Below are 13,117 nucleotides of genomic sequence, written 5' to 3'. Positions count from 1 at the left end.
AAGAGTCTTTGTCACAGGCCCGGTGGTGGCGGCACAAGCCTTTGATCTTAGCACTCGTGAGGCAGAGCCAGGAGGATCTCTGTGAGTTCGAGGCCAGCCTGGTCTACAGAGTGAGATCCAGGACAGGCTCCAAAACTAAGTCTCTGTCACTATCCTACCAAAGGTCATTCTTGATTGAGGTTGAGGAGAAAAGCCAGTGTCTGCCTGCCTGGCACCTTGGTGAGAATAACCCATTCCTAGACAACACTAGTGATTCATTCATGGTTCTGGGTGCACAGAGGTTTTTTCTCCAACCCAGGAAAACTCTATACCCCTGGTTGGTGGCTTTGCTAAAGGATTAAAGTCTACAGACTTCGTCTTGCTAGTGATTGGTGTCCCTTCACCTTAGAGTGTCCCAAGACCTAACTCATTGTAATTCTGCAGCCCCACATTCTTGCTAGCACATGTGAGAACAAAATGTACAAGGCAGCAGCTGGAGACGACTCAAGGACAGGGTTGCTGCTTGCATTGATGTTTTTATTTTCTCAGTTTGAAGAGCCTGACTTTGGAGAAGAAAAAAAGAAGAAGCATATGCAGCTGACAGCTGACAACATCAAGTGTCCAGTGGCCTCACTGTGTGGCCCAGGGTGACCTTAGGCTTCTGAGCTGAAGCTGTCCTCATACCACAACCTCCCAAGTAGCTAGGACTCACTCCAGGTGTGTGCCACCATGCCCAACTTAGGAACAGGGTTTTTGTCAGGGCTCACAACTCATGAGGAGATTTATCGGCCTCTGATGAATTTGAAACAAAAGTTAGTTAGGTATCATGTGCTTCTTAAACTTTTCAGAGAAGGAGAAAACTCTTCCACATAAAACTACAAATGGCATGTAATATCAGTGGTTTCTTAAATGGACTGTGGCTGGCAGCTGCCCCATGGCTCTGTAGTAAATAATTTTTTTACTACAATACTTTTCAGGTCTAAAACCTAGTGGTGTGACCATTGGTAAGACACACGTGCTCCTGTAAGCATCCCTAATGAAACTCAGTGGGTCGCACACAGAAAAGAAAACCAAACTTGGAAGTAGAAGGGGACCAGGTAGAATGAGGAAGGGGGCCAATGGGAGGAGGAGAAGGACAAGAGGGGTCAGCAGGAAGAGGGACAAGATGAAAACGCATTGTGGACATGTATGGGAATGTATAATGAAACCCATGGTTACCACTAAATAATACGCATCGTGAAAACATTTCTAAAAAGAAAGTAAAACTAGGTTGGAGCACAGAACTAAGCTGACCAGAGAACATGGAGGCGTCTTTCATAATTCACATGGCTGTCTGATCAAAGGCAAGTCACAGCAGAGTCTTAGGTCTCAAAACACCAAGACACCAAACTGTCTCTTGCTAGAAGCAGGTCACCCAGTCAATTCTTGACTTGTGGATACTTTCTCTTACTACTGTGTTAAAAAAATGTCAGGCATAGCTTTTGCAGATTTCAGAAAGTCAGATTTCAACATTTTCCACGAAAAATCACCTAAGAGTCTCCAAGTGGTCTGAGCGTTATTATTTTTAATTGTATTTGTTATTGTGTGTGTGTGTATGCACATTGTGTATGTATGCACACACAGTGTGTGTATTGTGTGTGTGCATGTGTGCATGCTATGTTGTGCATGTGGCGATCGGGGACACCCATGGAGTTGGTTCTCTCCTTCTGCGTTCACTTGTGCTCCAGGGATCCAACTCAAGTTGTCAGTTTGCGTGGTAAGTACACTCACCTATGAGCCATCTTGCCTAGGGCATTCTTTTCTTTGTTTTTGGTTTTTGTCTTGGAGGTGGGCTGTAGTGTTTTGTTTTGTTTTGTTTTTGTCTTTGTTTTAGTTTTTGAGACAGGGTCTCTCTACATTGCCCTGGCTGCCCTAGAACTCACTATGTAGAATGAACTGGCTTCACAGAGATCTCCTGCCTCTGCCTCTCAAGTGCTGGAATTAAAGGTGTGTGCCACCCAGGGTATCCTTAAACATGCAATCCCAAAAGATTTTCTCTCAAAAGATCTGCAGAGGAAATGTAAGAGTCTTCACTCATGAGGAAAAAAGCTGCATAGATTATTGTCTGATGTGATCCAGTTATGGGCAGAAATGAACATCAAATCTCTCACATTAAAAAATAAATGAAACTGGCAAAAAGCAAAGACAGCTCATGTGTAAAAGTTAAACCAAAGCAAAGGTTTGAGTAGGCTGGAGGTTCAGTTTATGGTATAAGGGAATTAAACTGCTCCAGATACTGATGTAATGTTAGGTCTTGCTCCCTGAATTCACCAGGGGACCCAAGGACTCCACTGTACCTTAATCTAAATGTTGGGGTCAAAAGAATAAACATTTACATAGCAGTTTTGTTTGTTTCATGTAAAAAAAAAAAGTTTCCACTAGGAAAAAAAAATAAGAAAATGCCAAGGTTGGAATTCAGTGGCAGTTAGTTCACCTAGCATTCATGGGGCCTGGGTACAATACTGACATGTATAAAGGTCATGTTGGACAACATGGCAAGGTCTTAGAAAAGAGAGGAGGCAGAGAGGGGAGGGAAGAGAGGGGTGAGAGAGACAAAAAGAAAGAATAGAGAATGGGGAGAAGAAGGAGGAGAGGGAGATGGGAGAGAAAGAAGGAACAAATGAGAAAGAAGTGAGAAAGGAGGAAGGCAGGAAAATAAGTATTTGTCATCGTGTAAAGGGCATATGAATGAGTAACTCATCCAAGAAGATACACAAACGACCAATAAGTGAGCACATGAAAAAGCGTTCCCCCTCAGGGGTAGTCAACAAACAATTCAAATCACTGAGGCCCTTTTTTTCATAAGCAGGTCAATAGAAATTTACAGTTATTGGAAATAGTAGTAGCATAGAAAGTAGGCATTGCCATGCAAAGTTGGTGGGGGGAGAAATCGTTCCCACATTCTTTGAAAAACGAATAGGTCAACGTCCCTGCCTTCAAATGTTCCCTCTGGTAAGGAAGACAAACAAATAGTAACATGCAAATCAGATCAGGTGCTGCTATGGAGAAAAGAAAGCAACAGTAAGAGAAGGATTTACAAGGAGGGAGCATCTTGCTGGGTAAGAGAAACAAGAAACTCCATCTAAAGAGAGGGGGCCTAAGCCCTGAGATGGAGGTATGTTAGTGTGACCAGAGATGAAGGAGAACAGAGAAATTTTAGTAGCATGAAGGGTGAGCTGGTTCAGGGCAGGCAGAGACACCTCCCCCTCCCCCTCCCCCCCAAAAAAAGGAGGAATCACCCTTCAGCTCCTGGAGCATGGTCTGCACTTGGTCTATTATAGCCACATGGTTCTGCCTTGTCTGTAACCCCTCAGCCCTGAGAAGGGTCTCATCTGACATTTTTCTTTCTCTCATTCAATGAGGTTCATTAAACTTCATCCAAAGTTACTACTGTTCTACAATTGGGAGAAAAGGGCAAACTTCCCATGCTAAACTTAGAGTCTCCAATAACCAAGGGATTAGTAACTTCCAATTCAAAAGCATTTAGCAGCCAAGGGATTTGGAAATGGCTGGGGCCTTGTTATCACAATGTGGTTATGAGCCACAAGAGAGCACACACAGCTTCTCTCTAGAGAGGGGAGAGTTTTTGTTAAAGTAGCAATAAAGGCCCATTAACGGAAAGTTTCTGGTCAAGAGACTAGAAACTCTGGCCTGGGTAGAAAGCTAACATTCAGGACAGACAGGGTCAACCACTTAGCTAAGAGACTACCTCTCAGAAAGGCAGGCCCATCCTAAGAAGGTACATTCCCCTTGAGCCATGCCGAAGAGATGGGCAGAATAATTATTCCTTTAATGAGGTGCTGTACTTTTCCTTCCCAGATTTCCTGCCCTACCAGAGCAGTCTCCACACTGAGAAGCCACAGGGTTCAGCTGGGTCTGTCCATCTCTCTGAAAGATGCAACTTTTCTTTTTTTTTTTTTTTTTTTTTTTTTTTTTGGTCTCTTTTGTTCAGGTGCTAGCCAGAACCTAAGTATACTTCTTCTGATACTTTGGCTTCCTTACTCTTTCTTTAAAGCCCTCTCCACTACCATATGTAGCTGCTTGTCCACTGTATGGATTAAACACATTAGTGATTGACTCTGAGTCACCAATAATGTATCAGTGTCACATTAAGGAAAGAAATCAAAACACTTCCCTTGGAGTTGTTTGGCCAAGAGTGAGTCAAGATTTGAATTCTCTACTTTGTCCCTATGTTTCCATCCTCTGTCTGTCTAAATTGGTCTGAATCTGTGCCTGCCTGAAGGTTGTCTTATGAATCTGTCCCTGTGTCTGTGTCAGTATGTCTGTCTGTCTGTCTGCATATATGTATGTGTACCATGTGCATACAGTGACCATGGAGACTAGACAAGTACATCAGACCACCTAGAAATGGAGTTATAGATAGTTGTGAGCCATCAAGTGGGTGCTGGGAACTGAACTCAGGTCATCTATAAGAGCAGCAAGTGCTCTTAATCATTGAGTCATCCGCTAGCCCCCAAGATATTACTGTTGTGATCTTTCAGTGTTCCCTGGACTACCTGGTATTGAACTCAGTGAGCCTCTGTACCCTCATAGGCTCATGTATTTGAACATTTGATTCCCGGTTGCCAGTGCTATTTGGAGAGGATTAGGAGATGTGGCCTTGCTGGAGGAAGTATGTCGCCTTGAGAGCTTAAGGCCTCCAAGTACTCTTGGTTTACTCTCTCTGCTTTGTGCTTACAGTAAAGGATGTGAGCTCTCAGTATCCTGTTCTTGCTGCCACGCCTACTCTTATTCCTCTGGAGCCATATGCCCAAATAAACTCTTTCTTCTGTAAGTTGTCTTGGTCTCACCATGTTTTATCACAGCAACAGAAAAGTACTAATATACCCAAAGTCACAAGGGAAAAGACAAAGGCACAAGAGAGATCTGAAGGCCTCAACTGCTCCTACCAACCGAACCTAAAATCAAAATCAGAGTTCTCTCATGTAACAATTTAATATTTTGATAAGTCCATGGAAGCAGGAACTCCTCAGTACTTAGAAATTCCCTTGTGGGGGTGACTTAAAGAAATTCAAGAATAAAGAGCTTCTTTTCAGCCCTGAGATCACACGTGATTTGTATAAGGAAGCTGAGCTGCTTGCTGGAAGAAAAGAGGCATTGGGCTTATCAAAGAAGACATAATGCAACTGTGTTAAATAATATGTCAAAATTTACTGAACACTTACTATGTGCCACTCCGGTATTTTACATATGTTATTTTATCATCTAAGGAAACTCTATGAAAGGTATCCTTAAAATCCCCAATCCACCAATGAGGAAAACAGGCCATGGAGACATTAGGCACTGAATCCCAAAGCCACAAAGAATGTTGCTGTTAAGATTGGAATCCAGAGCCTGTGTTGCTAGGCATTACATGTTTGACACTCTGGAAACTGTCCACTAGCTCAAAATTCTCAGTTTGACTCTGGATATGAGATACTTTGCACTATCACAGAAATTTGTCTGACCAATGGCATAAAGACGGTTTCTCTTAGAAAATCCCCTGCTTTTCTAAGTGCCAGCTTGGTGTGAATTCTTCGTTCCCCCCAAAAGAAAAAGACCTGGGCTGTGTGAATTAAGGGGTCCCTTTCTGCCTTGCGCTCTTAGTTCTGAGGGAACTGCTCTTGTTGAGAAGGAAGGCAAAGACTATTAGAGGAAGCCTGTGGAGGCCAGTGGACCCGTGGCTGACAGAATTAATCTGCATCCCGACCTAGCACCACTCAGCTAATGATGCGCACTTGGTGAGGTCCAGCGGATCCTGGGTCGTCTGTGGAAACATCTTATTTCTTCTCTCCATCAAAGGGATACCCACCATTCTCAGCTGGTTCCCATCACACTAGACAGAAGAGATCTAAGGTGATCAAGAGCTTCCTGTCTCTTACAGAAGGACACTGCTTGTTCTATCTAAGCTAAATATGCCTGCCATATATCTGAGCATATCTGCAGCTCATGAGGGAAACAGCAGTGTGTGGCTGTCTACCTGTGACTCCAGCGGCCTTGTGCCTTTCTCGTGACCAACTCTTTACATCACTTCTGTTGTTTTCCTAGATCTTCTTTGGAATTACAAAAGTAGATTTAACTTTTTTCCATTTTTATTATAGAATGGTCAGATGTCCAAAAAAAGCTTCAATAATAATGGGATGAACACCCACAAGACCTATCACATAGTACTAACTAAAAGTTCTTGATGAAGCAAGGATTGTATGAAGAGTAAAATATTAACAAGTATGCCGATTTAGTATACTCAACATTGAAATAGTAAGATAATCCCAGCTATGACATCAGAGAAAACACGGCACCTGCATTCATTTGCTATTGAACATAAATTGCAACTAAAAACAACAACCACGAGCTTAGTAATCTCAGGTACCTGGAAAGGAAGAGCACTGCCGTGTTTCAAGAAAACTAAGCCCACAAGTTTGCTTTAAAACGATCAGTGCTGCTGCCATAAAGGGAAGAAGCAAGCAGGTTAACAGAGAAAAGAGACCAACTCAGCACACAGGTGAGAGAGTCAACATGGAGTGGAGATCTTGGAAAAATCAGACAGAAAGGTTGGAAATGAAAAACTCTGTGAGTTAAATTAAGTCACCTTGGAAGTCAATAGGTAAAACAATCAGAAGAAGTAATGTCAGGGATGGAAGACAAGGCTGAGAAAGAGCTACATTTCGATAAAACATCAGCAAGCAGCACCACATCATCCAAGAGCTAGGGGACATAATCAACACACCAAACCCCCAAACCCATGTGGCAGAAGGATCTGAGATTAAAAAAAAAAAAACTAAACTCATAGAAAACCCAAGAGATAAAATTATAGCAGAAAATTCCCTAAATCTGGGGGATGGGAATGGTGGATACATTTATAATTATATAATATATATAAATGTATATAAAATAATGTATACATTTACAATCTCAAATAGTTTTGACCAAATAAGAGCTTGATCATGACACATTATATTAAGGATGCCCAAAGCAGAGAAACAATATTAAAAGCTGCAAGAGAAAAATGCCAACTCACAAAGCAAATCCACCAGAATAACATTATACCTCTGAGCAGAAACCTCCAAAGCCACAAAAGCATAACATTATGGTTTAAAGCCCTGAAAATAGATAGCCATCAACCAAAATTTACTATGGCCATCAAAGTTATCTTTTCCAATCAATAAAGGAAAAAATAAATTTCAAGACAAGCACAAATTAAGGTGATACATGACCACCAACCAGTGCTATAGCCAAAGACACTACACTCAGAGAAAGAAAGGCCGTCTCCAGAGAGCACAGAACAAAGGAAATAGATGAACAAAATGAAATTAGGAAAGAATCCATCATGTCTAACCCAATAAACCACCAAATACGAGTCTCAAGAGAGGGGAAAAATAAGGAATAAGCATGCATCAAACCAGCCAGGAAAGTAAACACCAAGATTAAGGAATCAACAGAGATTTTCTGAATACTGTTTTTTGTTCTTTGGTTTGGTTTTTTGAGACAGAATCTCACTCTGTGCTCTAGGCTAGCCTCAGCTTATTACATAGCCTCAAACTTGCTATTCCGATGTAGCCTCACTAATATGGCTGCCTAAAAAAAGACCTGAACAAGGACGACACCAAAAGACATGCTAACATGGAAGGGGAGAGTCTCATGGGACCTCAACCCTAGACAAAGAACTAGAGTCAACCAAGGAATGCTGAGAGCAGGAAAGTAGTCCAAGTGGACAACTGTTGGTTACTGCCAAGGTACACACGCCACTAATACACCCTTAGGGATAAATGTCCTGCTGGTTGTCATTGTGGTCCATAGACATCACAGCTGGTAGGGCAACTGGTTGCTTCCCTACTTTAGAGGACACCTTCTTGTACCATAGAAGCTAATCCTTGGAGATGTGTTTTCTTTTCCTTTTTTATGATTACTTTATATAGTTAATTTTTTTCCTGACAATTTTAACTACTTAAAAGCTAATTGAATTTTTTCTTGTTTTTGTGTTTTCTATTTATCAATTTCTGTTTTTATCTTCATCATACCCTTTCTTCTGATCACTTTGAGCTTAATTTACTCATCCTATTCTAGTTTATTAAAGTGAAAACTTAGATAACTTACTTTATACCTTTCTCCTGTTGTGTTTTTTTTTTTTTTAAGATTTATTTATTTATTGTGTATACAGTGTTCTGTCTATGTGTATCCCTGAAGGCCAGAAGGGGGCACCAGATCTCATTACAGATGGTTCTGAGCCACCATGTGGATGCTGGGAATTGAACTCAGGACCTCTGGAAGAACAGCCAGTACTCTTACCCTCTGAGCCATCTCTCCAGCCCCTTTCTCCTGTTTCTAATGTAAACATTTAATACTATGAATTCTTTATAACTGCTCATTGAGTTACAATTCACAAGTTTCTTATATTTTAGCTTTCCTTCAAAGTAAGTGTTTTCAAAATTGTAAGTACTTTCCATTTTCCTTCTAATTTCTTCTTTGGATTGTTTAGAAAATTTTTTTTCTGGGGGCTGGAAAGATGACTCAGAGGTTAAGAGCACCGGCTGCTCTTCCAGGGGTCCTAAGTTCAATTCCCAGCAACCACATGGTGGTTCACAACCATCTGTAGTGAGATCTGGTGCCCTCTTCTGGCCTGTAGGGATATATGCAGGCAGAACGCTGTATAATAAATAAATGAATGAATGAATGAATGAATGAATGAATGAATAAATAAATAAATAATCTTTTTTAAAAGGACATTTTTTTCTGGCTTCCAGTGTTTGATTTGTCCGTGATTTATTTCTTACTGTTTTACTTAGGAGACATATTTAAGCCACTTTTTTTTTTCTGGTACTGAAGATTGAGCCCAGACTTAATCTTTTAAATCTTCTTCATAGGGCACACAACAGTATTTATTTATTCTAAATTAAGTTTTATTACATGTATTCATTTAGAGAGAAGGGAGAGAGAGAGAGAACCATACTGCACGTGTAGAGGTCAGAGGACGTCAGCTTTCTCCTTCTTCCTCGTGTGTCCCAGAGTTCTTCGGGTGAGAGGAGGCAATCGCCTTTACCTCTTGAGTCATTTTGACAGCCCTGTTTATTTTTATTTGAGTTGTGTGTGTGCATATGTGTGTGCCTATGTGTGCACATGTGTGTAGGTGTGGGGGCAAGTTGTCAGCGTCTTCCTCTACCATTCCCCACTTCATTTTTTCTTTCACTGAACCTGGTGCTCATTGGTTCACAGAATGGCTGGGCTAGGACCCGCCTGTGTCCATACAACAAACTCCCCCCAACGGGTTCACGTATTAGCACGATGTTTTGTGCGGATGCCGGGGATCCAAATTCAGGCCCTCATGTTCATACAGCAAGCATGTCACCAACTGAGCCGTCTCCTCAGCCCAAGAGAATGTATAATTTCGTCTTGTTAGGTTGTTTTTCTTTCATATTGGGACTCTGAGAAGAAGGAAGCTCTTACAATATTGCTGAAAATCTCTGTAAAATTATGAGCTATCATGTGTTGGTTTGTTTTGTGCTACTATAACAAAATACTGCAAGCTAGATGTGTTATATAGTCAACAGACATTTATTAAGCTCATAGTTCTGCAAGTTCAAAAGGCTGCATCTGGTGAGCGCCTTCTTGCTGCATTATCACACGGCAGGAGGCATCAGCAGGCAAGAGGAAGAGGAACTTGGTAAAACTTACTGTTTATCAGGAACTCTTACAAGAATGGACTCCTGAAACAATGGCATGAATCCATCCTTGAGTGCGGAGCTCCTCATGACCTCAATACTTGTATTGGATTATGTTTTCAATGTACAAACTCTGGACCATCATTCAAACTGTCACCAAGCTGCCTTCCTTCCCTGCCTGGCCTGGGTACTTGTTGGGTTCCACATGGGGAAGCTGCTGATGTAATTGGGCAAGGGGTCTATATATGTATATAAAAATACATATATGCATGCAATAACAATCGGCAGAAAGAAGTCATGAATTTGAAGGAGAGAGAGAAGGGTATATGGGAGAATTTGGAGGAAGGAAAGGGAAAGGGGAAATTATGTCACTATATTATAATCTCAAAAAATACAAGAAATAATTTAATGAAATAAAAGTTTAAAAAGGAATAGGAACCTGAAGAGATGATTCGGTCATTAAAAGCTCTTACCCTTTTGCAGAAGACCTAGGTTCAGTTCCCAGAACCCATATGGCAGCTCACTATTTCTCAGATTCCCAATGTTAAAGAAAAACAGTCAAATAAGACAAAAATATATATACCCTTGGGCTGAGGGGCAGCTTAGTGGGGTGGGGGTGGGGGGAACACAGCTTAGTGGGTTGTGGTTGTGGTTCCTCTTCCGGCCTCTAGGGGCACAGGACACACGTGGTGCTCATACATACTTGCTGGCAAGCACACATACACATAAAATAAAAATAAATGAATCTCTTACATTAAAAAAAAAAAGGTAAATACTAGAGACATGAGCTTATTGGTTGCTCTTCCCGGGGACCTGGGGTGGAAGGGTTTAACAGCTGTCAATCAGGCAGTCAAAGTTCCCGGATCTGACAGTTTCTGGTATGTAAAAGGGGAAGAAAATATTAAGTGGTACCTGCAGAGGCCCGAATCCTCAGATTTGCCCGAGCTGGACTTACAGGCCGTTGTGAGCCTCCTAACATCGTGCCAGGAATGGAAGTCCAGCGCTCTGGAGGAGCTGCCAACACTTAACCACTGAGTCATCTCTCCAGGCTCCAGGTTATAGCTCTTGAGCAAAGCGTTTATACATTGTCTGTTAGGTTTAGTCCAAGTATTTGATAATTTATGATGCAATTGAAAAACTATATCATTACACAGTTAAATATTTTCTTTTTATATTAATTTTTAAGTTAGTGTACAAAGTGATGGGTTTCACTGTGGCATTTTCATATGCACTCTCTCCCCCTTCGACCTCACACAGCCTTTGGAACTACTTCGTGTATTCTTGTCAGAAAGTTGGTTTTTTTTTTCTTTTTTTTTCTTTTTTCTTTTTTTTTTTTTTTATTGAGACAGGATCTCACTGTGAAGCTCTGGCTGCCCTGAAACTCACTACGTAGACCAAACTGGCCTCCGATTAACAGAGATCTGCCTGCCTCTGCCTTCAGAGTGCTGGAATCAAAGGCATGCATCACCTTGCCTGCTGGGAAAGTTGACTTTTATTGTCTACTGGGCCCTTTTATGTACTGCAACATCTTCCCAGTTGCATGTATCTACTTGTTAGCCCTCGACTTAGTATTTCCTATATTATATTTAGTTAGTTAGTTCACATTTACTTATACCATTCTGTCAATTCTCCCGTATATAATACTTTTGAAGTCTATCCAAGAATATAGCCTTCAGGCATACTTTTTATCAAATTTGAAAAGTACTAGCAAAGAAATACCAAGTTTATTCTCAGCATTTAAGAAAGGGAAATTTATAAAATTCAGATACAGGCTAGGATCCGAAATATCAAAACATAACACATAGCACTGGTATGTTGGAATTTCTGTCATCTCTGAATGAGACAGAATGGACGGCCATGATACAAGTAAGAAAGTGCAGTACATCAGAGCACATCACACAAAACTGCCCTCATGGAGAAAATCAGCGGCTACCAGGGCAGGTTTCATTAGCAAAGATTCAGGCAAGTTGGCAATGTGTTTTTTCTTCAAGTCTGGCTCAGCTTTTGGAGCTTACTCACATGCTCCCTAAACACCTGCTTCACCTGCTTGTTCCTCAGGGTGTAGATGAAGGGGTTGAGTGTTGGTGTCACTACAGTGTTGAGCAATGCCACCACCTTGTTGTGATCCTCCCCCTGTCCACTCTTGCCGGACCGGACATACATAAAGATACAGCTGCCATAGAAGAGAGACACCACAATGATGTGAGAGGAGCAAGTTGAGAAGGCTTTCTTCCTCTCCTTGGCTGAGGGGATGTGCAGGATGGTGTAGAGGATGTGGCCATAGCATGTGGCAGTCACAGCCAGAGTGCCCAGGAGGCTGAAGTTGGCAATAACAAAACCCAGGAACTCCATCAGGCTTGTATCTGCACATACTAGTTCCAAGAGTGGAAAATTGTCACAGAAGAAATGATTAATGATGTTGGAGCCGCAGAATGGCTGCTGAAATAAAATGGAACTGGGAACCGTGATGAGAAGTAATCCTGACATCCATGAGCAAAACACAAGCTGGACACAGACTCTTTTGCTCATGATGGTGGCATAACGCAGAGGGTTACAGATGGCCACGTACCTGTCAAAGGACATCACTGCCAGTAGAAAGAACTCCGTGGTGCCCAGGAAGAAATAGAGGAATGCCTGGAGGAAACAGCCTAGTAGGGAGATGGTCTTGTGTCCTGTGATGATGTTGGTTAGCATCTTGGGGAAGATGACAGAGGTGAACCAGATCTCTAGGACGGCGAAGTTGCGGAGGAAGTAGTACATGGGGGTGTAAAGGCGCCTGTCCGCAAGAGTGATGAAGATGATGAGGAAGTTTCCCAGCAGTGTGAGGAGGTAGGTCAAGAGGAAGCCCAGGAAAATGAGCACCTGCAGCTCACAGGCATCAGACAGCCCCAGCAAAATGAACTCAGTGACAGTGGTACTGTTCTCCATGGCTCCTCCCACCTCTGCTGAGGATGCTCATGGATGACGCTCAGCATCAGGACCTGACTTCTGAGCACCTGGGGACAATACAGGGCTGAAAATAGGGAGGAATGAGTATTGCACTTTGAGCTGGAGGGCTCCTTTAGTGTTTTCGGCTCCTCGCCTTCTCACTCCTCAGGCTGGTGATTAAGATCTCTCACTGAGTCAAGAGCAGATCATAAACTTTGACATCATTTTATGAAATTTGGGGTAGTTACTTAGAGAAAAAAATTTAAACATCTTTTTTATGTAACCTATCTTCTTTCTGCTAGGAAATTTTTTCATTATTTTAGATTGGATGGTATCTTTTTCCATATTCACTTAAATGTTGTAAGAGGCCTCCTAAATCCACGAAAACATTTCCCTTTGCAAATGTGAATCAAAGACCCTTATCACCATCGTTGATTGGAAGCTTACCAAGCTTGCTACGGAAGGCATTTTAGAAAAGATGGTGACTGCGCTTGAATTCCAGTTACCTCAACTTA

At 41.8% G+C, this 13,117-nt stretch overlaps 1 protein-coding gene across 1 annotated transcript; it reads right to left on the bottom strand.

Annotated features, from left to right (window-relative positions):
- Nucleotides 1–11,660: 11,660 nt before the first annotated feature.
- On the bottom strand, nucleotides 11,661–12,602 carry LOC131920017 (olfactory receptor 6E1). The gene has a single exon (XM_059274440.1). The coding sequence runs from the start codon at nucleotides 12,600–12,602 to the stop codon at nucleotides 11,661–11,663; it is 942 nt and encodes a 313-aa protein (XP_059130423.1).
- Nucleotides 12,603–13,117: the final 515 nt, after the last annotated feature.

This window comes from Peromyscus eremicus, chromosome 9 (genome assembly GCF_949786415.1).
Source record: "Peromyscus eremicus chromosome 9, PerEre_H2_v1, whole genome shotgun sequence".
Lineage (NCBI taxonomy): Eukaryota > Metazoa > Chordata > Mammalia > Rodentia > Cricetidae > Peromyscus > Peromyscus eremicus.
The sequence above is the reverse complement of the archived record's forward strand: the minus strand, read 5'-3'. Positions and strand labels throughout refer to the sequence as shown.

Bases quoted from the DNA above. Each gene is read 5' to 3' on its own strand.
- LOC131920017 (XM_059274440.1), bottom strand. From the start codon at position 12,602: ATGGAGAACAGTACCACTGTCACTGAGTTCATTTTGCTGGGGCTGTCT.